General features: G+C 42.3%; 3 protein-coding genes and 1 long non-coding RNA gene across 12 annotated transcripts in view; 1 reads left to right on the forward strand and 3 right to left on the reverse strand.

The window, feature by feature from the left end:
* Positions 1-1,872: 1,872 nt before the first annotated feature.
* On the reverse strand, positions 1,873-9,189 carry MYCBP (MYC binding protein). The gene is made up of 5 exons (XM_077753164.1): positions 9,083-9,189; positions 8,815-8,887; positions 4,737-4,785; positions 4,368-4,497; positions 1,873-3,116 (listed from the first exon to the last, which is right to left on the reverse strand). Exons 1-5 carry the CDS (start codon positions 9,164-9,166, stop codon positions 3,072-3,074), a joined length of 381 nt encoding a protein of 126 aa, XP_077609290.1. The 5' UTR covers positions 9,167-9,189; the 3' UTR covers positions 1,873-3,071.
* LOC144222629 (uncharacterized) lies at positions 9,126-23,076 on the forward strand. Of its 2 annotated transcripts, none has more exons than XR_013332448.1 (5): positions 9,126-9,406; positions 12,145-12,297; positions 18,676-18,841; positions 21,236-21,354; positions 22,859-23,076. It is a non-coding gene; the product is annotated as an uncharacterized LOC144222629 (long non-coding RNA). The 2 variants fall into 2 exon arrangements; XR_013332447.1 differs by lacking the exon at positions 9,126-9,406 and adding an exon at positions 9,461-9,708.
* On the reverse strand, positions 10,397-11,945 carry GJA9 (gap junction protein alpha 9). The gene has a single exon (XM_077753154.1). It carries the CDS (start codon positions 11,915-11,917, stop codon positions 10,397-10,399), a length of 1,521 nt encoding a protein of 506 aa, XP_077609280.1. The 5' UTR covers positions 11,918-11,945.
* Positions 19,173-23,877, reverse strand: part of RHBDL2 (rhomboid like 2) — a 46,151-nt gene continuing 41,446 nt past the window's right edge. For 4 of the 8 annotated variants that reach the window (XM_077753163.1, XM_077753155.1, XM_077753156.1 and 1 more), the window contains 2 exons: positions 20,968-21,029; positions 19,173-19,724 (listed from right to left, as the gene is read on the reverse strand). In XM_077753163.1, coding sequence (XP_077609289.1) covers positions 19,545-19,724; positions 20,968-21,029 — 242 coding nt within the window. In that variant the 3' untranslated portion in view covers positions 19,173-19,544. Of the gene's footprint in view, positions 19,725-20,967; positions 21,030-21,524; positions 21,602-23,877 lie in introns of all 8 variants that reach the window. The other 4 variants (XM_077753158.1, XM_077753161.1, XM_077753159.1 and 1 more) reach the window with 4 other exon arrangements.

A 23,877-nucleotide genomic window follows, 5' to 3' on the forward strand; every position in this document is an offset into this window, starting at 1 on the left:
GTAGAACTTTGTTTGAAAGTCTCCTATGCAAACCGAAAATCACACTCCTTGGAGCTTAAAATAGAACACAGGAGCAGTCTTCATCTTTTCCAGGACAGCCCTTCAAATATTAGATCGCAGTATTCATTACCCACTAAGTCTTCTCTCCCACATAAAACATAACCTGATCTTTCGACCACTGCTTCTATGGTCCAATAGAACTTTCTGTGAGGATAGAAATGTTCTACAACTGTACTGCTCCATGTAGTAGCCAGTGTGGATTGAGCATTTGAAATGTTGCTACTGTGAGGAATATTTTTTAACCTTAATTGCCAGATGTGGCTAGTGGCTACGGTACTGGACAGCACAACCTATTTTCAAATGCCTTCTCCCTGTTGGTCACTCACTCTTTTACATGCATTTTAGCTTGTCAACAACACCCACCAAATGTCTAGCATCTACAATGCAAAATGACCAATACAGCCTTCAGGATTACTGTTTAGCACCTGGTCAATACTTCTATTATGCTTTCCAGAATGAAATATATATAAAATGTTCAGAGTATATGTGGCTCCTACTGATACTCACTGGAACTAGTATTTTGTCGGCAATCCTAGTGCCTAGACTTGTATTACTGCATTTTTTTAAGCCTAAATATAAGACTAGACACTGCAGCGTTTTGGTTTAGGCCCAGGATTTTGGGTGCTCCAAGTTAATCATTTTCAAGTTTGTTTCAGTGTAGTCTAGCTACCAGCCATCGTTGTGGCATTTACAGATTTGGCATTATATCATGCGACCCGTGTGTAGTCTTTTACAATTCACAAGGCGCTTTTCATCCATTATATTTAATTTGAACCTTACAACAACCCTGTGAGGTAGGCAAGATATGAAATCTACATTGTATAGACAAGGCAGCTGAAGTACAGCAGGAACTGAATGGATGAGATCCTTTTTCTACTCCATCGAGCATCTTCTTGTGTAGTCTCTTCATCCATATCCTTGACAGAAATGAAGAGGGTCTCCAGAGGCCAGGCTGACTCTGAGTTCTTAAACAGCACTGACTGGTACAGCAGTTTAAGCAGGTCAGTTCCCCCCGCCCTTAAAAGTGCAATTAGCCAACCCACAGGTTGCCATTCTATCCAAAAAGGATGGTACAAGAGACAGTAACCTGAGTTACAGAAATAGTAATATTAGCCCCCTGGGAAAAAAGCAAATGAGGGCTGGCTGCCAGAAAAAAAATTCTGCTTGTCTGTATTCTACAAAGGGGCTGTCATACCAACCACTTAAAGAAGCCAAGCCTCCCTCTCTTCCAGAATCCCCATGAGGCCATGTTTTATTATTCCTATGATTCTTAGCACTTCCTATCCCACGTTGTAATTGCTTATGTATATGTCTTATAACTAATTTCAAGTCATTCATCTTTAGAATCCCCGGCACTCAGCCTACTGCTGAGCATGTAGGAGGCCCTCGAATTGGTAAAAGATAAACCAATTCCAGTGAATGTTCTTCCAGTAGTGTCTGGCCCCCCTCCAAAAAACCAAACTTGTGACTAGAAGAGACACAGACCGTTGCCACATTCTTGCCAACACGACTGATTAAAATGCCCTTACAATTAGCTTGGTCACAGTTTCCAGCAAGCGCTGACGCTTTTGCTAGTTAAATCAGCTTTCATCGGTTCGCTTTGTTTTCTACGTGTGTTTTTACCGAAGGGTAAAGACGGGTTCTCTAACAATAGGGTTAGAATATATGACATAGGACTCTTAATAATGTCAGTCTAGGGTTAGAAAAAATGAAATAGGGACTCTTAATAATGTCGGTCAGTCAATAAGGAAAATAAGTGACCAGTAAAATGAAACATCTGACTGTAGGTCTTCCAAAAGAAAGGAAAAGGACTAAAAAACAAGAATATAGTGCTTTACCATTTACAGATCTTTCACATACATTCCATTTGACCCTCACAACAACCCTGTGAGGTAGGCAGCACAGATACTAGTCTCATTTAACAGATGAGGAAAGTGAATCTCCGAGCAGTTAACTGACGTGCCCAAGGCTCTACAGTTAGTAAATAATTTGTATTGATATCAGTCTTTGGCCTAAAAATTCAGCACCCAACCTCCCCTCATTCTTGCCCTACCTACTTCACAGGGATAATGAAGATAAAATGAATTCAAGGCTAGAAAAATACCTTGGGGCGGGGGGGAAGCACTATATAATTATACCCGCAAACTATAGTCTTCCACGATATATGGCTCATTCCCCTTCTCGTCCCAGCTTGTGCACAACCCCGGAATTCTAGATTGCCTCTGTTCTGTGTTCAGCTAAGCAACTAGGTGAGGCAGGGGGACAGTGCGATCCTGCTGGAAGCTATTATAAATTACAATCAGGGTAACTGCTACTACAGCATGTTGAAAAACAACAAGGGCCAAGGGCCGGTGTGCAGCTGGGACCCACTGATGCACAGAGCGAAGCAAGGCCACATTCTCAGGTAGGGCATGATTGCATAGAAGGACCCGTGGTGTCAGAGTTAACACTAGCACACACACGGTTATCTAAGGCAAAGTGGTGGCAAAGAAGAGTCATTTGTTCCACGTTATATAAACAAGAGCAGAAGATTCACAGGAACCCGTGCCAAAGCATCTTCCGCCTCGCAGACCTTTCCAGCTGCCTACTGACAGTACAAACGACAGTGTCCTCTTCATTTGAAAGAATGATTGTACCTGTGCTCATATCCTGAACGAAAGCAAGGAACAGCTCCATGCTGAACTTCCTTGGCTAAAATACAACCAGGACCATCATTCCTAGTCAGACTAATAAACAGAATGTCTTTTAAGGTAACGAACGAGATGGCTGTGTTTAGATTTTTTTTTCCAGGATTCACTTTGGATTCTCCTACTTTTAAGACCCAAAGAAAGTTACATTGAGTTTTTATTGGTGGTTCTAAGTATATGTGTTTATAACAGTTAAAGTGTGGTAGGTGAGTTCAACATATTAAAAGAGTTCTATATCATCTGTTCAGAAAAGATTATATACTATACAAACTATTCAAGTCATACAAAACCATGGTTTCAGTGTCTTTTCAATTGAGAAGAATCCTATTCAGCACGCTTCTCCTCCTGAGGTGGTTCATACTGAGCAAGCTATAGGGCAAAGACAGAGGAGTTTAAGTGAATTTTATTCTAGATTGGGTAAAAAACTTAATAGTAACAAAACAAGTTAACTATTATGTTCGATTTAATTACTGAATCAATAACTTTATAAGAATATCCTATCCTTTTTAAGCCATTCAAGATTAATACGATTTAAGATTTAATATGAACAAGTCTAAGGAAAACTCTTTTTTTGTATAAACCTTTAAAATTACTGGGAAACCAACACTGAATTCCAGTTCATACCACACTGCTCAAATACTTGATAGGCCATAATCTATGTGTATCTTCCCAAAGATGCTGTGGCTTCTGATGAGGTACCTTCTTCGTCTTTACCAAAGGTTTACTGAACTTTCTCTCAAAAAGCAGAAAAAAAGAATAATGTAACATCTATTAATCTAGCTAGTCAACGAAAAGCAGCTCATGTCTGACTTGAAAGATGCCAAAGAGTTAACTGGTGTTTGTGTTGTGGAATCTTGAATAATTTAAGGTACTGTGTTTTCTATTATGCTAAGCTGTGGTTCTCTGCAAGAACACTAGTCTAAGATTTAGACTGTTCCAATTAGCTGTCAGGTGTGAGAAGACAGCCTTCACTGTGCTTTAGTTCCCTCACCTACAAAATGGTCCATGTCCCGGTCTTACTTATTTCACAAGGTTGTTGAGAAGATAAATCACATGATGAGAACTGCCTAGAGTAATGTAAAATAAGTTATGTGATTCAGAATGTGGTAAAACCTCAAAGGCTTAGAGATGACTAATTTGAAGTTTACGAAGAGGTTCACAGGAATTTAAACAAAGAAAGAACTTTGGCGATAGACAAAATTCAGTGCAAACAGATGGACACATTAACACATTACAGGGCCGCCACAATACGACTGTGCAGATTGCGCACTGCACAACTCTAAGAGGTCCCAGTCACAAAGCAGTGACCCTACACTGACCTACTTACATCATCTGCCTTAGGACTCCCCAAAATTTCCGTTTACTCATAAGAAGCAGCATTAACCGACGTTCTCAGGTTTTTCTTGATGCAGGTTCCCAAGAACCTCTTCTTGACTACGTTTTGCTTGTCCTATTTACAGTTTGTCTGTGGTTTTCTTGACAGGGCATCAGTTCAGCCTTGCAGTTAATTGAGATTTTTTTCTCCTCCTCCCTCCCCTACTTTCCGCTTTGGTGAGGTTCTGATCTTGTAGTCGTTAAAGGTGAAATTATTTTTAATGTGAATTCTTTTAAAACATTTACCTTTGTTTTCAGTTTTTTATTTTCTTCTACAATAGCTTCATATTTCTCTTTCATTTCTGCCAATTCTAGGCGAAGCAGCTCTATTTCTGGATTTTCTGGGGTAGCAGCTCCTAAGTGATGCTTTAAAAAACTAATATCAAAGTTAAGAATTTACTTGAGCTGAATGAAACTAATGAAATAGCTCAGAGTAGCATCAACATCTCTGATCACAGTCACCGCACCTTACCACCGGCATTTACCCAGAGATCATCATCGCAAAACTTAAAGTAACTTTTTCAATCATCAAAAATATTTTAAATATTATCTATGTGAAAAAATAAGACTTCCAAAAATAAGTCCTTTTTCTGATTTGAAAGATGAAAAGGATACTCCAAAGCACTATTAGGTTTCTCTGGTTCTTCATATAAGGCTACCAATACTGCAAATCAAAAAGCAGAAAAAAGCAATAATTAAAGTCTTAAATTTGAATGACTGAAATTATATTCCATAGCCCAGTAAGTATTAAGTGCCTATTATACGCCAAGCTCATTAATAGGACTGCCATGCCACGGTACACACAGCAGATAATCTCCCTGTTCTCAACAAATTTATAGTCTAGCGCAAAAAATAAGCAAAGGACTAGACCAAAAAAAAAGACCGTCAAGCAGCAATACAGGATGATGGATTATGGGACCACACTGGGAGAATACCTAACTCGGCCCAGGGCACGAGGGAAGGCTTCCTAACAAGGGGAAGTAAGAGACCTGGGCTACGAGGGTTTCAGATAAAATGGGAAGGTGAGGGGGTGGGGAGGGCAAGAGAACAGCATTTTGAGGAACTGAAAATTCAAGTATGGCCAGATGGAGCTGTGAACAACGTGGCAGGAAAGGAAGCTGGCAAGGTGGTCAGGAGGCCGACCAGGGAGGATCCTGCAAGTTCAGTCGGACTTTGATCCTAAGAACAACAGGCATATAATGAAACAGGTTTAAGCAGGAGAGCGACCGATCACTCTTGACTGCGGTGCGGAAGATGCAGGGCGGGACAAGGATAAAGGCAGGAAGACCAGTCTCGGAGGCAGATGTGGTAACCCAGCTGAAAAGGACAGTAACCTGCACTAAAGCGATAGAGGGGCGAAAACAAAGACAAATTTGAGAAAACTTTTGGCGAGAATCAACAGGGCTATGATAATTACTGGAAGAAGCTTTGAACTGAAAACATGCTTCAGTTTCAGACACAACATGCTAAATAACCACCGACCAAAAACTTCACCAGTAATCAGCATGCTTATGTCAACATTAAAATCTAGGGGCATCTGGGTGGCTCAGTCGGTTAAGCATCCAACTTCGGCTCAGGTCATGATCTCCTGGTTTGTGGGTTGGAGCCCCACGTCAGGCTCTGTGCTGACAGCACAGATCCTGGAGCCTGTTTCAGATTCTGTATCTCCCTCTCTCTCTGACCCTCCCCTGCTCATGCTGTCTCTGTCTCTGTCTCTCTCTCAGAGAAATAAATAAAACATTAAAAAAATTTTTTTTAAATAAAATCTATACTTTAGTTCATATCCAGAAGCTTACATCAGCACTGCCTTGCTCATCTTCTGTTGAATAAATTCCTCCTAGGATTTACTACTCAGATATAAATCTCTCTACACCAATGGTTAAGTTTTCTTGTGCACAGAACCCTTGGAAAGGGACAAAAGCCAAAAAAATGTAACTGCACACAAAAAATGCTCATCTCTAGACCCCAAGGAACTATTGTAAGACAACACGCTTCCTTTTATGTTTTTAGCTTTAATAATTCATCACAATAATATAGGCCGAAAAAGTCAAATGGCAGTGACTTTTAACAACCAGCACTGAGTTCTGATAGATACTCTTCTAAGTGTACTCAGGACACTATTTTTGAGAAGTCGGTATATTTACATCACTGCCACCCTCTCCCTTCCCTCTCCTTTCAGTGTTTTTCTTTAAATAACATACTCAAACGTGTTTCTTCTCCCACTGATTTCCACTGATCTCTGCCAAGTAACTTTTTAGGACACAAATACTCTTACCTTTTCTACCCCCTTGTTCCCCACCCCATTTCTTTCAGCTTCTAAATTTGTCAGTGGTACTACAAGATTGATAATTACAGAACATAATGTAAATGGCAAGTTTCCTGTGCTTTTCTATAGATGAGATATACTTCCTTTTAATCAGATGAGAAGAACGCCATACCCCACGTTTCCCTTTTGCCTTAGCAGCTAGGAATTTTAGAGGTTGAAATGATACTCAAAATAACTCAGATGCCTCTTTTTCCAAATGACTTATCTTTATCTTTAGCCATATAGTGTTTTAATGTTAGAGGCAATTTCAGATCCCTTGGAAATAAGCCGGATGAAAATTCCAAATTAAATATGTGTAAAGTACATATGTTTGAAGCTGAAAAAAAATCAAATTTTAAATAGGTTCCATCAGTAGGTACTATGTTAAGTTGTCTGATATTATTTAGGAAACTGGAAGTCTACAGCGGTTGAGGAGTTAGATGCCAGTAGACGTGTGCAAGGGAAAAGAAGCCGTCTGTGGTTTCCAGTCTCATGAAGGAACATCCCTGTACATCTTCAGTTATCTCCCACCAAGGTCACTTCTCTACCTTTTAACGTGCTTTTACTCTGTCCAGCCACTCTGGCCTCCTTGCACTTCCTGGAACTCTTGACATCACATTTCATTCAGATCTCCACTCAAATGTTACTTCTTAAGAGAGAAGTAGCCTCCACCCCTTATGACATGGCACATCCATTGATCTTTATCTCTTTTGCTGTGTTTTGTTTGTTTGGTGTTTTGTTTAGAAATAGAATGCAAGCAGGAAAAGGGGCGGGGGGAGAGAGAGAGAGAGAAGAAGACAGAGAGAGGAAGAGGGAAAGAGGGAGGGAGAGGGAGAGAGAGAATGAGAATCTTAAGCGGGCCCCACACTCAGCGTAGAGCCCAACACAGGGCTCAATCCCACAACCATAGGATCACGCCCAGAGCCATAATCAACAGACATTCAACCAACTGAGCCACCCAAACGCCCCTCTTTTGCTGTTTCTTATTCATAACATTTGACACNCTAGGATCACGCCCAGAGCCATAATCAACAGTCAGACATTCAACCAACTGAGCCACCCAAACGCCCCTCTTTTGCTGTTTCTTATTCATAACATTTGACACTGGATGGCACTGTGCATTTATTATGTCTCCCCCAACTAGAATACAAGTTCATTTAGAGCAGGGACTTCCCCCCCCCCCCACTGCTGTATCCCCAGTGCCTAGAACAGAGACCTGAATAAAATGGTTTAATGAAAGAAATGAGCCCACGTAATTTTTTAAAGGGGGGGTCAATAAATTCTAAGCATCTATGACTCTTAAAGAGAGGACAGAGCACAGCACTTTCATAGAGTACTCCTGGAATGTCAGCTGAAGTGTAACTGCAAAGAGACAGGGAAACTAGTACCTGAATCTGACCTAGCCAGCAATTCAAAATTTCCAGCCCATGCATGGGAATTAAAAGCCCTGCTTTCAGCTAAGACCCAAAGTTGTTTTTCTCCCAGAGGTGTCTCCTAACCTTTGCTTCTGGCCAAAGAGCAGTTACCAAATTCTTTCTTTCCCAGACATTTCTCATGTGGACCCAGGTCATTATCCCTGACAGCGTTTCTGTTCTACACCCTTGCAGGTCCTATCTAATGAGCTGAATGATGCATGGCAGGCATTCACATTATTGCTAAGCTAATGATATAAGTGGTAGTACCCGCAACTATCTCTTGCAACTCTCCAGTTTCAAGCTCCTTATTCATCTTACGTCTTGAAACCGCACCCCCCCCAAAGAGATACAGTGTAACAGCTTCTATTTTAAAAAATGAAAACAATCTAACCATTTTTAGGTGCCTGCAAGCTCTTTAAACGGTAATACTACTTATGAAATCTGCACACAGTAGGAATTGGTACAGCCTACGAAACCGGGGTTGAAAAACCACAGCCAAATTGACTATGAATCGCTTACTTTGGGGTTGAGATCACTTAGTTATTTCATAGCTTTGAAATCTGGTAATTTTCCCACTTGCCCTTTTTCCGAAGGAAAATACTTCTTTACATAATTTTGAGCCCCCAAAAACTGTTAGGAGGGAGGAGTTGGAACCTCAAGGTCTTTACCAAACATGCTCGCTGTGGCCACTCAAGGCAAAGCAACGGAAGTTGGAGGGACTTTGCAACAGCTGCAGGAGTTTCTCTCCCCGCCTGGAGAGTGGTAGCGTGAGCGAGGCTACCCCACTCGAGCGGCGTCCGACAGCCAGCAGCCAGACGTGCGCCAGTCCCTGCCGAACCCCGAGGTCCACCTTGCTGGACCCCAGACAGCTCCCCACCTGTTCTCCCTCCTTTCCCACGCCTTGGCCCGTCAGGGGCGCAGCGCCGAGGAGCACGACGTGGACACGAGGAACCCTCTCCTAGCCCATGCTCACCCTTGGTCAGCGTGTCCAGCACCCCCGACTTCTCCAAGTACCTCCGGAACTGCTCGCGCTTCGAGTCGGCGGCCTGAGGAGACACGGCGGGTCAGTAGCCGAAGCCCAGGGGCCGGAGCAGGAAGAAGGCGCTGGGAGTCCGGCAACCCCGCCTCCGCCTCGCTACCGCAGGCCCCCAAAACCTGTGCGCGCGCCCCCACTCCCACCCGGAGCCGACCAGCGGCTGGCTACCGCCCGCACGCCCCCAGCCACGCCGCGCCCCCCTCACTTTGTAATGGGCCATAGTGACAGCGGCAGCGGCGTAGCTGGCGCCCGAGACCGTGGCTGGCGGGCTCTGAGCAGCACTGCTCATGCGCGGAAGGCCGCGCGCGCCTGCGCACTTGCGAACCACGGGCCGAGATCGCGGGGGTGTGGCCTGTTTTCATGGCGACCAGGACGCTCTGAGTGCCCCATAGTGGGCTAAGCCGAGGGAGGCTGCGTACGCCCGCCTCTCTGCTCCCAGCTCCACACCTCTCCTTCCTCTTCCGGTCCTCGCTGCAATTCGGTTGCCTAGCGAGAGGCGAGGTTTTGGCAACTCGGGACGGGTGTCCAGGTGGGGCCAAAGAAAGGCGTGGCGCCCAGGGCGGGGCCTGCGGAGTCCGGGAGCGCTGGGACTTGTAGCTGGGTGGGATCTCCCGACAGCGGGGTGGAGCGGACCTGTCTCAACTGGGGCGTGGTGTGGTAACCTATACGTGCTGGCGTCTTGGCTTTCGTCCTGGAAAGGTGCGCACGACCGACGTAGGGCGACCCTTGGATTTCCAGTGGCTTGAGAAGAGAGCTTGTAATCGTATGTTTCGGCTCCAGCTTTTACTTTTGCAGTTTGTTTTGTGGCCGGCTTGCTGTGGACCTCTGAGGGTGAGCAGTAACGAGCTAATAATAGCACTTTTGAGCGCTTTCTGTGTGCCTGGCACTGTACTAAACACACGTTTCTTATTTTAATTCTCACACTATCCCTGTAAGGTAGCTACTGTTAGTAAAGTGTCGAGGTTAGAGGACTGGGGCGTGAGGAGATACAACTCGATCTGGGCACTGAATCACGATGTTTTAAAGCCACCAATCTTTTTAAGATTTTATTTGCTAGATAGCGACATTATGATTATACTCAAGAGACATCATATTGCCGTCTATATAAGGAAACGAAATTAACGCCCAGGGACAATTTAACCATTGTCCAGAAATAAAAGATCAGTAACTAAAGGGGAGAATTGGGTAGAACAAGGACAGTCTCCTAAGGCTGTGCTCCCGTCAAGGAAAAACGTAGTTTCAAACCATTAAGCCACGATTCTGAACGTGACATTCCCAGAATCCGTTTTCACGATTCTAAAAGGAGCCTGTGACAAAAAGTAATCCTGATTTGGTAACTGTCCTTGAATTTAAAACTGCCCCATCACCATTTAGACTTAAATGAGTTTTTCCTTTTTGAAGTAGGTTTGCAATTGTCTGCCTAAACGGTTTGTCTTTAGAGCTGCTCTTGTTTTGCCTGCTCCACCACCACCAGGCTGCATCTATGAGAACATGCAGGATGTCTAGAAGCCAGCAGCCTTCAGATCTGAAGGTCTGTGGGAGCCCGCCTACCAATGAGGTTGTTTGTCAGCAGCGCTAAATGATTTGGAGGGCGAGCAGTAGGATTGTTGCAGCTTCTGATCAAATCAGATTCAAAGGACAACTGTCCCAAAGAATCAGAAGTGTCTGGAATGTCAGGTGGTTGGCAGTCTCCCTGGGAAGGAGGTAGGGTTCGGATTGTGCCCTCTCTGAACTGGCCCTTGAGGTTTCCTTTAGGAGGTGATGCCTGATTTTCACCTTCTGTAGAGGGACCCCAGGTAGCACTAAGCCATGTCTGTTTCCGGGCAGCTGTTTGAGGCTGCCCCACGTGGTTGTCCAGGTCTATAGCAACACCTGGACTAGAGCAGTGACCTCTAGAGTAGTGGTTCCTTTTGGTGTCTTTACCATCGATTTCTCTCTTTCCCTTTAATGCATTACCCACTTCTTTTCTAAATATTTTATGAGTGTCTTCATTATTACATGAGCTGATGTGTTGAAGATGACTACAGGTAGCGCTAAGTGTGCACATCTCATTAGAAAGTGCAGTTTCTTGTTCATCCAAAATGCATTTCTCATCATTTCCACTGTGATGGTCAGGACCTGCCTGAAATGCAGGTGAATTTAAACTCGGGCACACTGCTGAGTGTGTTTGCTTTTCCATCATCAGATAATAATCAGGTGCAGAAGAGAGTCCCTTCAGTGAATTTGCAGATGTGCTCTGATATTTGGCAAGATTTTGTTTTGACTTGTTCACAAAGAATTCGTTGTGCTCATCCTTCAATTTATATCGTCCCCAAAGCCCTCTTTTAATCTTCTTAAAACCTAGGTGGAAAATTTCGAGAATATTTAGGAAAAGCGAAACAGTGGCTATAGACTGCATAAATAACAGGAATATTGTCTTTTCTGTTGGTCTTGAGACAAAACAGTCAATTATATTCGGACACGGGTGGCTGTGGCATTTAAATAAAGGCTCTAAATGAAATCCATATAAAAGGTACTGTCCAATCATGAACCCCACCTCGACCACAGAGCGAGTGAGAATGTGTGTCACGTAAGTGCAAAGCAAGGTTCCCCTGAGTGGGGCTTTGCTTAGTTTTCTTTGTTCCAGCTGACAAAGTTCTTGCTCCAGTCTCCTCCTGTCCCAGGGCATTTCACACCCTACCCCCTTAAGTGCCCCTCTCAGCTGAGCTCTCTTCCTCTGCCTCTCTTTCTCCAGAACTTTCAGTCGGTACAAAGCGTGACCCATATAGACCAGGGATGGTGAAGACACAAATATCACCTGCAAAATCCAGTATCTAATGAGGGAGATGGGAAAGGCCTGGTCATAGCATACATTTCTGCAGCCGGGCTGTTCTGTATTACAGATGAAGCCAGACTGCTCGTCATTCCAGACATCTTCAGCTGCTACCCCCAGGACAAGCATTCGAAATATGAACAGTATAGTGAGCCAGATCTTTCCAATTATGGTGGAGTGGATGTGAACTTCCTCCAGGATGCCTCCAAGGAAATTCCAGTTCCCCATGCTTGTTTAGTCAGCCATCGTAGCTCTGAACCCCATCAAATAGGAGGCAGATAAATTCTTCCATCCTGAAGGGCATGCTGTTTCATAAAGCAAACCTACGGCCAAAACACGAACAGAGCATCGCTCTTTTAGTGTGCTGGTTGCTTTACTTTTTTTCCCAGAGATCTCTGATAATCTTATCAAGAATGTATTTAAGATATCAGGAACTTTAAATCACTTATGTTTAGACCTCCTAATGCAACAAAGGGGAAAAACGATACCTGGAGGAATTGTATATATTCTCTATGAAGAATGGAACTGTAGATGGGCTGCCTGGCTGGCTCAGTCAGAACAGCATGCAACTCTTGATCTCCGGATTGTGAGTTCGGGCCCCACGTTGGGTAAGTAAGTAAACATTTTTTAAAAAATAATAATATAGAACTGTAGAATTCCCTATAAGAACGGAGTCTTGTTATGTTAGCTGAAATTTATTACTGTTTTACTTCATTAAACTGAGAACTTCTGAAGAGGTTCCTAGAACTACTGACATGATCTTAAAAGCCTACTTATTAAGATTATATAAAAATTATAACCAGGAGCGGTTGGGTGGCTCAGTCCGTTGACCGCCTGACGTCAGCTCAGGTCATGATCTCACTGTTCGTAAGTTCAAGCCCTGCATCTGAGCTGTCAGCACAGAACCTGGAGCCCACTTCAGATTCTATGTCTCCCTCTCTCTCTGCTCCTCCCTACGTCGTACTGTCTCTCTCTTGCTTAAAAATAAACATTAAAAATTTTTTTCTTTTAATTAAAACCAAAGTCAGTGATTTTTAAGTCTCATTTATACACAAAGGAAAATGAATGTGTTTCATTTAACAATTCAGTAAAATACAGCATTTAATGAAACCAGAGGAAAAGGATCTGGCTCTTGCTATAGAAATTTAGATTCGTTTTTTAATTCACATTAAAATGTCTAACTTCTGGTTGCTTTCTGACAGCTGTGGAGCATTTTCAGAAATAAGACATTTCAGTAATATTTCTGAATATTCATAAAATTCTTAATGATGAAAAATTTTGTACATCTTATTTAAATTTTTTTAATGTTTTATTTCTGAGAGAGAGAGAGAGAGAGACAGTGTGAGCAGGGGAGGGTCAGAGAGAGAGGGAGACACAGAATCTGAAACAGGCTTCAGGCTTTGAGCTAGCTGTCAGCACAGAGCCCGACACGGGACTCAAACTCATGAACTGTGAGATCATGACCTGAGCTGAAGTCAGACGCTTAACGGACTGAGCCACCCAGGCATCCCATTGTACGTCTTTATCATCATAAAATGAACTTCAAAAATTCTCAACTATTTTTGTACTACCAGAATATTATTAGATATTTCTTGAAATAAACAGATGGCTGATGTGGTGGTCTATTATACTTTAATTTTGACAATATTTGACCTATTTAAGACCTATATCTTGCTTTTGAGGAAGGAGCAGGTGGGTAAATCATAATTCAGTTGCTTGGATTATCAGATAGTATGTTCCATACTAAGGTAGATATACTAGGGTATCAACGAGGAAATATATCCCACAAGAAAGATTAAAAAGAGGGAATGTTTTCATCACTTACGTTTAAAATATCAGCATATGTCTACTCCGGAAACCAATATTGCACTGTATGTTAACTAACTAGAATTTAAATAAAAATTTGAAAAAGAAATTAAATTGAAAAAATATATATCATTATAAGTCCTATATCCCTCATATAAGGGGAAATGTTCCATAAGCAAATAAAATCCTGGGATACTATAGCTACACGATATGTTCATCATAAAAATCTTAGGCGGGAGATATGTTGTTTCCCCATTTTACAGATGAGGAAACTGAGGCACACCTTAAATTGCCCAAGGTCACACCACTGGAACTGCATTAAAACTCAGTGTAGGGGCACCTGGGTGGCTTAGTTGGTTAAGCACCCAACTTCGGCTCAGGTCATGATCTTATGGTTTGTGGGTCCGAGCCCTGCATCGGGCTCTGTGCTGACAGCTCAGAGCCTGAAGCCTGCTTCAGATTCTGTGTCTCCTTCTCTCTCTGCCCTTCCCCCTCTCATGCTCGCTCGCTCTCTCTCTCTCTCTCAGAAATAAATTTTTTTTTTTAAATCAGTGTAGCTCTAAAGTCAGCTCCTGTTCTTTTTTCTTCTTTGCACGTTTGAAATCACCTGTTTTCTCTCAAAAGTTTATTTAAATTAGGTATGTCAGAGTGAGTGATAGTTTGGGGTTTTTAAACAATTGGTTCAAAAGTCCTTAGTTCCTGGGGCACCTGGGTGGCTTAGTCGGTTGGGCGTCCAACTTCAGCTCAGGTCATGATCTCGCAGTCTGTGGGTTCACGCCCCGCGTCAGGCACTGTGCTGACAGCTTGGATCCTGGAGCCTGCTTCGCATTCTCTGTCTCCCTCTCTCTCTGCCCCTCTCCCACTAACTCTCTGGCTCAAAAATAAATAGATATTAAAAAAATTTTTTTTAAAAGTCCTTAGTTCCTTTCCTAAAAGCTAAGGTTGAAGAGATTCAAAACCATCAACTTTCTAAAATTTCATTGTATTCCTGAGATAGAGAAAATTTCTATTTCACTTCATTATGTTAATAATATTCTTTGATCCAATAATCCAAAAATACTTTCAAGTGTAAGCAATGGTATTATTGATGTTGTTTATAATAATCACAAATTGAAAATGTCCGAAATAATTTTCAATACAAGAAAGACAGTACTGCACATAATAACAGTACATCCACAATATGATACTATGCAACCAATAAAAATGACAAATATATACCAATATAAAAAGACATTTGGTAAATTGTTTCAGCTTATAAAATAGAACAGTATAACCCCATAATTATATATATTTTTTATAGGTAGAGATGCGTCCAAAAAAGCCTAGAAGGATATTCATCAAGATATTAACTATGATTATCTCTGGGTAGTGTGATTACAATTGACTTAATATTTCATAATATATGTTTTAGTTTGTTTTTTACCAGGAGCACTTTACTTTTATAATCACAAAAAAAAGATATGTTTTTTTTTCCTTAAGGGACAAAAAACTTAGTATTTCCTGAAAGAAGGAACAGTATGTTAATCAGCTACAAATCTTAAGTTCTGAAGTTTTCATAGCAAATGACATGAATACTAGTATACATAGATTCAGTCCCATAGAATTCAAAAGCAAAAAATAAAAACATTTCAAGCAACGCTTTCTTAATTTGCTAGAACAGAGATTAATACAAACCTGTTTACCTAAATCTGAGAAGCAAATCATGCTCGTTCTCTGAATGAGCCCCTTTGCAGGTGTAGCGCGGTTCATTTCTTCACATGGAGTCAGCCATCAGGTAAAACATTTGTGCTCCTCCTTCTTCTAAATCGGCTGCATCCAATAGAACTTTTGCAATGATGTTGAAGTTAACTCTGCATTGTCCAATAAGGTAGCCACTAGCTATGTATAGCCTCTGGGCACTTGTGCTGGGTCTGTGTTACAGGGGAATGGAATTTGTTTTTCTTACTTAATTTTAACTAAAAATGTAAAAGCTTCCTTCATGTGCCTAGCGGCTACTTTATTGGACAGGACAGATAAAGAATATTTCCAATAATTCTAATAACACAGCAGCTTAGAAGACTACGGCTATGAGTTCCAAATTAAGCTGAAGAGATGGTTCCTCTGTAATTCAGATGTTAAATTTAAAACACCAGATTTTTGTGTGCTTTTTTTTTAAAACAGTAGTTTTGCCTCCTTGGGAAATTAGATATCACTGGTTTTGATTATGTGAATGATGTTGCTGGTACCAAGAAGTCTTTCTGACTAAATAATAGCTTCTTAGTCATCAATCTTAATAATCAATGGGTCATGTCCAATTTCATAGTTAAATGAATTCTGTTTCTCTATCTAGTGTTCTGTTAAAATTACATTTCCATTTAGGTCATTAAATGTCTCTCTTCAGAGCTAGTGACCTGATAGGCTGGCCATGACAGAGGACTGTCTCTTCGCTGGGCTTTTTTTTCGCTGGGCTTTTTTTTTTTTTTAATTTTTAAATTTTTAAGTAATCTCTACTCCCTAGCGTGGGGCTCCAACTTACAAGCCCAAGATCAAGCGTCACATGGTCTACCAACTGAGCCAACCAGGTGCCCCTTCTTTGGGCTTCTTTGCCAACTAATAAATACTTTTCAGATTAAATGCAACTATGTTATGGGGGGATAATTATACATATATATTCATATTTGTATATTGTATAGTTTATAACATGTGTCATACACAAACTATGCATAAAATATTAATAAACTTGAAAAACACTAAGCCTCATTAGGAGTCAAATACAAATTTAAATGAAGTATTTTTTTAACTATCAAAAATGCAAATTTTTTTAGACATTAGCTATTTTAGTGTTTTCTTTTAGAGAGAGAGAGAATGAGAGAGAACACAAGCAGGGTCAGGGCAGAGAGAGAGAGACAGCGGATCCAAAGCAGACTCCAGGCTGACAGCAGAGAGCCCAATGCAGGGCTCAAACTCACCAACCATGACATCATGACCTGAGCAGAAGTCAGATGCTTAACCAACTGAGCCACCAGGTGCCCCAAAATGGAAATTTTCCAAAGACGTATACCTGCTCCTGGCAAAAGCGTAAGGACTGTTACTATCATATACTGTCAATAAGAATATAAATGGATGCAGCTACTTAAAAGGCAGTTTTTTGTTATTGTTTTGTTTCGTTGTTGTTGTTGTTTTAAGTAGGCTCCATGCCCAACACAGGGCTTGAACTCATGACCCTAAGTCATGATCACGGCCTGAGCTGAGTTCAGGGCTTGCCTGGGTGGCTCAGTCAGTTAAGCATCTGACTTTTGCTCAGGTCCTGATCTCCCGGTTTGTGAGTTCCACCCCCGTGTTGGGCTCTGCACTTGTGGTGCAGAGCCTGCTTGGGATTCCCTCTCTCTCCCTCTCTGTCCACCCCTTCCCCACTTGCGCTCATGCTCTCTCTCTCAAAATAAATAAATAAACTTAAAACAAACAAACCAACCCTGAGCTGAGTTCAAGACTCAGACACTCAACCAACTGAGCCAAGTGCCCGAAAAATCTATTGAAATTACCATAGCATTTCTGCTTCTGGATGTTCAAAATACTCATTCAGCAAACATACTCAAAGATACACTGCATGCACCAGGAAGTTCACATAGCACTGTAGATAATAGTACAAAATCAGCAACAATTTAAGTGTCCAGTAGAGAGGTGGTTAAATAACTACAGTACAACTGTATCATTCAGCAACTCAGAGAACAGGGTCTCTACATCACATTGTAAAGCAAGTAACAGAACAATCCAGGTAGTATAATCTCATTTATCTTGTTAAAACATACATTTCATATGTATATTTAATTAGCTAAAACAGAGAGATTAACCCAGACCTTAGTTGAGGTAAATCTGAGAAGCAAATTCTTCTTAGAAGTTAGATCACAGTCCTCTTCAACTCGTTCTCTGAACTTGTCCCTTTGGGGGTACAGAGCAGATTCAGTGCCGTTCAGTGATCAGGCATCAACTAAAATCCATTTCCCTTTCTGCACACCCTGGAGAGAAAAAGGTCTGTGAGAATATACACCCAGCTGTTAACAGCAGTCATCACCAAGGGAAAAGAGCAGGATTTGGGATAGGAAGGTAAAAGGGACTCTTATCGTTTTTTTTTTTAATATTTTATTTATTTCTAGGAGAGAGAGAGACAGCGTGAGCAGGGGAGGGTCAGAGAGAGAGGGAGGAGAGGGAGTCACAGACTGAAACAGGCTCCAGTCTCTGAGCTGGCAGTCAGCACAGAGCCTGACGCGGGGCTCGAACCCACGAACCGCGAGATCATGACCCAAGCGAAAGTCGGACGCTTAACCGAATAAGCCACCCAGGCGCCCCAAGGGACTCTTATCTTTTAAGTTCCTGTTCAAATCTTTGTTGAAGCAAAAACACAGGCACATTCTCATACTCAAAAAACATGTTTTTAACAAATCTCTGATCAGTTTTTCTCAAAATGCTGAAATACTTTTCTCAGTATATCTAAGTAAGTATGGATGCTCCTTTCAGAATACAGCAACATGTTTTGATAGGTATTTATAAATAAAACACGTTGGACCAACTGGGTGGCTCAGTCGGTTAAGTGTCTGACTTTGGCACAGGTCATGATCTCGCAGTTCATGGGTTTGTGGCCCACATCGGGCTCTGTGATGACAGCTTGGAGCCTGCTTCGGATTCTGTGTGTGTGTCTCTCTCTCTCTACCCGTCTCCCACTCGCCTCTATCTCTCTCTCTCTCTCAAAAATAAACATTAAAGTTTTTTTTCATAAATAAATAATGAAACATGTCAGTGATGAAAGGAAAAAATGTATTCCCCGTGTTCAGATGACCCCAAACTACCATTTTGGAAAAAGAATGGCTGTAACAATCAGGAATGCCTTGGGTGGCTCTGTCAGTTAAGTGTCCCGACTTCAGCTCAGGTCATGATCTCACAGTTCACAAATTCAACCCCCGCATTGGGCTCTGTGCTGTCAGCTCACAGCCTGGAGCCTGCTTCAGATTCTGTGTCTCCCTCTCTGTCTGCCCCTCCCCTGCTTGCTCTCTGTCTCCCTCTCTCTCAGAAATAAATAAATGTTAACAAAATTTTTTTTTAAAAAATGGCCAACAATCCTATTTCTATAATAGGAAGGGAGACAGGCTTCTCAGCTTTCAGATACGACATTTTACCTTTCATAAATAAATTCTACCCACTCCCAGGAGAGCCACCAGCCATGGAAAGGATGAAAATCTTATGGATGAGAATACCAAGAGTCCAGGTACCCATTGTGCACAAGAAGGCTAGTTCCAGTTCCCTTGGGATCCTAGACACACTTCCAGAAGGTTAAACTAGCAGTCCAGAGCATTTTCAGCCTTCATTTATAAGGTATTTCTACCATTCATGGCGCTCTCGGTAATGTTTGTTCATATACCCCAAGATTCAACTTTAAGTATTTGGGGAACACAGCGTCATTCAGATAGTAAGGGAGAAGAGTGTGGGCTTTCGAGTCATTACCAACCTTTAAATCCTGCTCCCTCTTAGACAAGTTACTTGATTTTTTTAATGAGTTTCCATATCGTCGTCTCTAGATGCAGAATAATAGCCACTTTTGTGGGTATTGAAAAGATTAGCGATAATTAGCGATAAAGCATCTCAAACAGTGATCTATCCACCCCAATGGTGATTGAAAGTAATTACCAATAGTCTGGCACAGGTATGAGAAGTTTTTATTATCAGCACAGTACAGAATTTGTGGATTCTGTCAAGCAATCTCTACAATATATCCTTCAAGGAGACCAAGTCACTTTTAAAGGGTACATACAAGGCACACCGCATGTCTGGAAAGAGCCAATCCCTGCTTTTTCTCTCCCTCCCCTTTTCTCTCTTCCCTTTCCCTCCCTCTGCATTCAGAAGCCCCTTCACTAAACCCTAACTCCTTTTGTAAACAGTCTTTGCAACCGATGACTTCAATTGTGTTTTGACCTCTTTATAAAACTCTTAGCATTTGTGAGGACTTCTCTGTCTCTTCGTAGACTTCAGATGTTTCCCAGATGGCTCTTTTCATTACTTGGTTTATATTAGAGGCAGGTCAGTTTGCTGGGGACAGGAAAATGTTGAAAAACACAGCAAATAAGACACAAGCTAAATAAGCTGCGATTGCTATCCAAAATCTTGGATCCTTCAGCAGGGCCTTATCAAAGCAGCTAAACACCGTGTAGCCTATGGACATTCCAGCAAATCCCCCTGCAATGTGGGCTGCAAAAGACACCTTGGGAGGAAAGGGCGAGAAACGGAAATAAGTGAAGAAAATGCTAATTGCATATTTCAATTGCATGTCTTTTACTAAAAAACAAGTAGCCATCAGAGTCAAACAAAACCCTTAAAAGCCTGAAGAACAAGGAGGTGAGGCCAACGAGACACAAGAGACACAAAGCTCGATGTGCACAGAGAGAGAGATGTTTTTTTTATTTTTATTTTTTAATGTTTTTATTTATTTCTAGGAGAGAGAGAGACAGCGTGAGCAGGGGAGGGTCAGAGAGAGAGGGAGTCACAGACTGAAACAGGCTCCAGGCTCCGAGCTGGCAGTCAGCACAGGGCCCGACGCGGGGCTCGAACCCACGAACCGCGAGATCATGACCTAAGCGAAAGTCGGACGCTTAACCGACTAAGCCACCCAGGCGCCCCGAGAGATGTTCTAACACATACAATGACACTAAAACATGTCATTTCATCAGCTCTCTGAGTACACAAGACAGAGCCGTTTTTCTCATTCTCTATCATCACATTTAGGATGGTTCTACATAATGCCGAGAGGACGTTGCATGGCCACAGGGGATCTCTGTAGGAGTGTTATCCGACCCGCATAAATAGAATGTCAGAACGAGAACATAGATAATACACACACACACATGCAAACAAACTACCAAATTCAAAGACTTATCACCACAAAACTGGAAATCTTTGTCAGTTTTCTTTGTATTGCAAATTCATCCAGATCCAAATAAATTTTCTTTGCTGTTTTCAATCTGTTTTTTATACTCTGCGCGCAGTGAAATCCCTTCTTTCCTGTTTTGCCACCAGTAGCCACCAGTAGGTAAGGCAGGTGCAGAGAAGTAGAGCCGCCATCAGGGTTCTGAGCGAGTTAAGTGAAAAGGACAATCCAAAAGCCTGATGTCCTCAAAATTTGCTTAACTTCCAAATGGAAATTTGGCTGCCCTAAATCATAGAATTGTTATCCCCGTTTGATGACCCTTTTAAGCTACTGATAAACAATTTTCGCTTAAAAATTAATAAACTGGTGGCGCCTGGGTGGCTCAGCCAGTTGAGCATCTGACTCCTGATTTCGGCTCAGGTCATGATCTCACGAGTTCGTGAGATGCAGCCCCAAGTCTGACTCTGCGCTGACAACACAGAGCCTGCATGGGATTCTCTCTCTCCCTTTCTCTCCACCTCTCCCCCCTCTCAAAATAAATCAACTTAAAATAATAATAATAGTAATAAACTGAACTTACCGGTGACCCATTTGCAGGGACAAAGAACCTTCTGTAGAGAGCAAATCCCATATCCAACAGAACTAGAAAGAAAAACAACCTGATGAAGCCCCAGAATCGCCACAACAGTGCGCCAGATGTTTTTGATTCCCTTCTGACAATGGTAGCAGCTACCATTGATTGAGACTTACTCTGTGCCAGGTGCTGTAGAAAGACCTTTATGAGTATTAATTCAACTAATCCTCACAACAACCCTCTGAAATAAGTACATCATTATCCCATTTTACAGATGTATTCATCCAACAAGTATTTATTGGTTATCTTCTCTGTGCCGGAGAAGGTGGTAGAGATAGTGCAGTGAACAGCCCTGCCTCATGGATTTGACAGTCTAGTGGGGGAGGCACACAAGTAAGTAAAACATACAGTACATCAAATGGTGGTAAGTGCTGTGGAGAAAATGCGAAGAGAGGAAGGAGAATTAAGAATGCTGGGAGTAGGGTGTAATTTTTAAGAGCCAGGGACAGTCTCACCGAGAATATGACATTTGATGGAGATAAGAGATCAAGCCATGCTAGTACCTGAAGTAAGAGTCTTCCATCCAGGCAGAGGGAAGAGCAAGTGCAAAGTCCCTGAGGCAGGAAATGTGCCTGGTGTGCTGGAGGAATACCAAAGCAGAGTTGTTGGCTGAATGGGTGGGTGGTTTTCAAAGTGTGCTTCCCCGGCCCTCCAAGAGCTGCAGTAACATTCACCTGGGAACTTAACAGAAATTAGAATTCCCAGGCCCACCCCAGGCTTGTTGAACCAGGAACTCTGAAGATGAGGCTCAGAAATCTGTTTTAACAAGACCTCTGGGGGATTCTAGACTACAGTTTGGGATAAAATGATAGGTGAGGAGCGGGGGACAAATCATGGAAGGGCTTTAAGGGCCAGTGTAAGGACTTTGACTCCAAGTGGTAGGAAACCTTTGAAAGCTTTTGAGCACAGGAGTGATATACTCCAACTTATGCTTTTAAAAGATCATTCTGGCTGCTATATAGGAAAGAGTGTAAAGGAGCAAGGCCAGGTGCAGGAAGACCACCTAGATCATTGATATTGTAGCAATCCAAGTGAGGGATTACCCTGGCATCTTATACGTAAGGAAACAAAAACACAGAGGGTGAGTACTTGTCCAAAGCCACACAGCTCAGAGGCCAAGGACAGGATTTGAACCTCAAGAAGCCGGACTATGGAGGGGCCTCCTCACACCCACCGCACGAACTGCCTCTAAGGGCCACCAGGCCAAGAAAGGAAATGAGCCCACATTCTCCAGTGGAACAGTGAGAGCCCACCACTTGGGCGTTCTTCAGATGAGTCCGATCGTGACGCAAAAGGAGCTTCCAGGGTTTCTTGGCCTAGAAGAAGTCCAGTCTCCATGTGCCCTGCCCTTGGAAACATCTCATGCAGCTGTCACATCCCACACCCAACCCCCAACTCCCTGTGCTCCATTTAGCGAACGAACGACTGTGTCCTCGGAGATGGAAAGACCCAGTCCTTGCCTTAGGGAAAATAGCATCAGGACCATGTGTTCTGCCTCGTTCCCCTTTCAATACCATATAGATCGATGTTCAAGGGACTAGACAGGAATTGAGGTCGAGTAAGTATTCAATTTAACTACAAATGACTATTACACAGAATGCTGGATAAATGTGGCTGTGTCCTATTTTCCACCATTTGAATTTCTTAATCCAGGGTAAATAACACAGATAGAACTAGAAAAGCGGAAGAAAACCACTGGAGGAGGGGGCTGACTTAACTGCAAACAGTTCCTCTAGTCTAGTCGGCCACAATAGGAGGCCTCCTTGCAAAAAGCTTTTGTAACTCTTAGGATGTCAGTTTCTCCAATCTGTTTCTCTCTGATCATGTCCTTTTGCAGATCTCTGCCTGGCTCTTTCTGCTTCCTGGAGGAGTTCGCTTCTGCCTCACAGCAGACTCTACACTGAGACATGTCTTCCTACCAGAAAAGAAGCTCCTATTCCAATAAACCAAGTCCATTGTCCTTGCTAAAAATCTGTCACAGATTCTAAGAGAGTTGCCTTTATGTGGATTTTTTTTTTTTGAAGAGTGAAAATGTGAGATTTCTTTTTTTCTGAAGGGAAGCTCAGTTGCTTTGTTACAAGACATATCCAACAAATAATGCTTTCATGAAGGGAGGTCCTTAAGGCCAGGACAATTGTCCTTCACAATTAAGAATAAGATTTACCATTTTTTAACAGTTTTGTAAAAATTACACATTTTCCCAAGGAAACGTGTTTAAAATAAAAATGTACTTGTTATGGGGCAGGCACCTGGGTGGCTCAGTTGGTTAAGTGTCTGACTTCAGCTCAGGTCATGATCTCATGGTTCGTGGGTTTGAGCCCCACGTTGGGCTCAGTGCTGACAGCTCAGAGCCTGGAGCCTGCTTCTGATTCTGTGTCTCCCTCCAGCTCTGCCCCTCCCCAGCTCGCACTCTGTCTCTCTCTCTCTCTCTCTCAAAAAGAAAGAAACATCAAAAAAAATTTTTTTAATGTACTTGCGTTTTGTTAATCTGGCATATGCTGCTAACTTTCCTGTCTTTAACAGTAGGCAAACCAGGCTACTGTTAGAAATGAAGCGTGCCAGGAGGTGAGGAAGGGTTAACATTAGCAGCTCTTACCTACTCTGTAAGATAAAGAAGCATCTTTATGACTTACCTCAGGAATGACATAATGTTACTATAAACTATTTTTGGAGATTCTCTGTGCATAAGGAAAGGGTTTTTACTCCCACATTGAAGAGTATTAAAACCATTTCCCCTATCAAGGGTTTGAGGCTCATTTTACAAAGTCATTCATACTTACCTAAAAGAAACAGATTGAAAAACAGGTAACTTGTGTGTAACATTTTTTTTTTTTTTTTTTTTTTGTCATGGGACTT

Source organism: Crocuta crocuta, unplaced genomic scaffold (assembly GCF_008692635.1).
Source record: "Crocuta crocuta isolate KB4526 unplaced genomic scaffold, BGI_CrCroc_1.0 scaffold303, whole genome shotgun sequence".
Classification (NCBI taxonomy): Eukaryota; Metazoa; Chordata; class Mammalia; order Carnivora; family Hyaenidae; genus Crocuta; species Crocuta crocuta.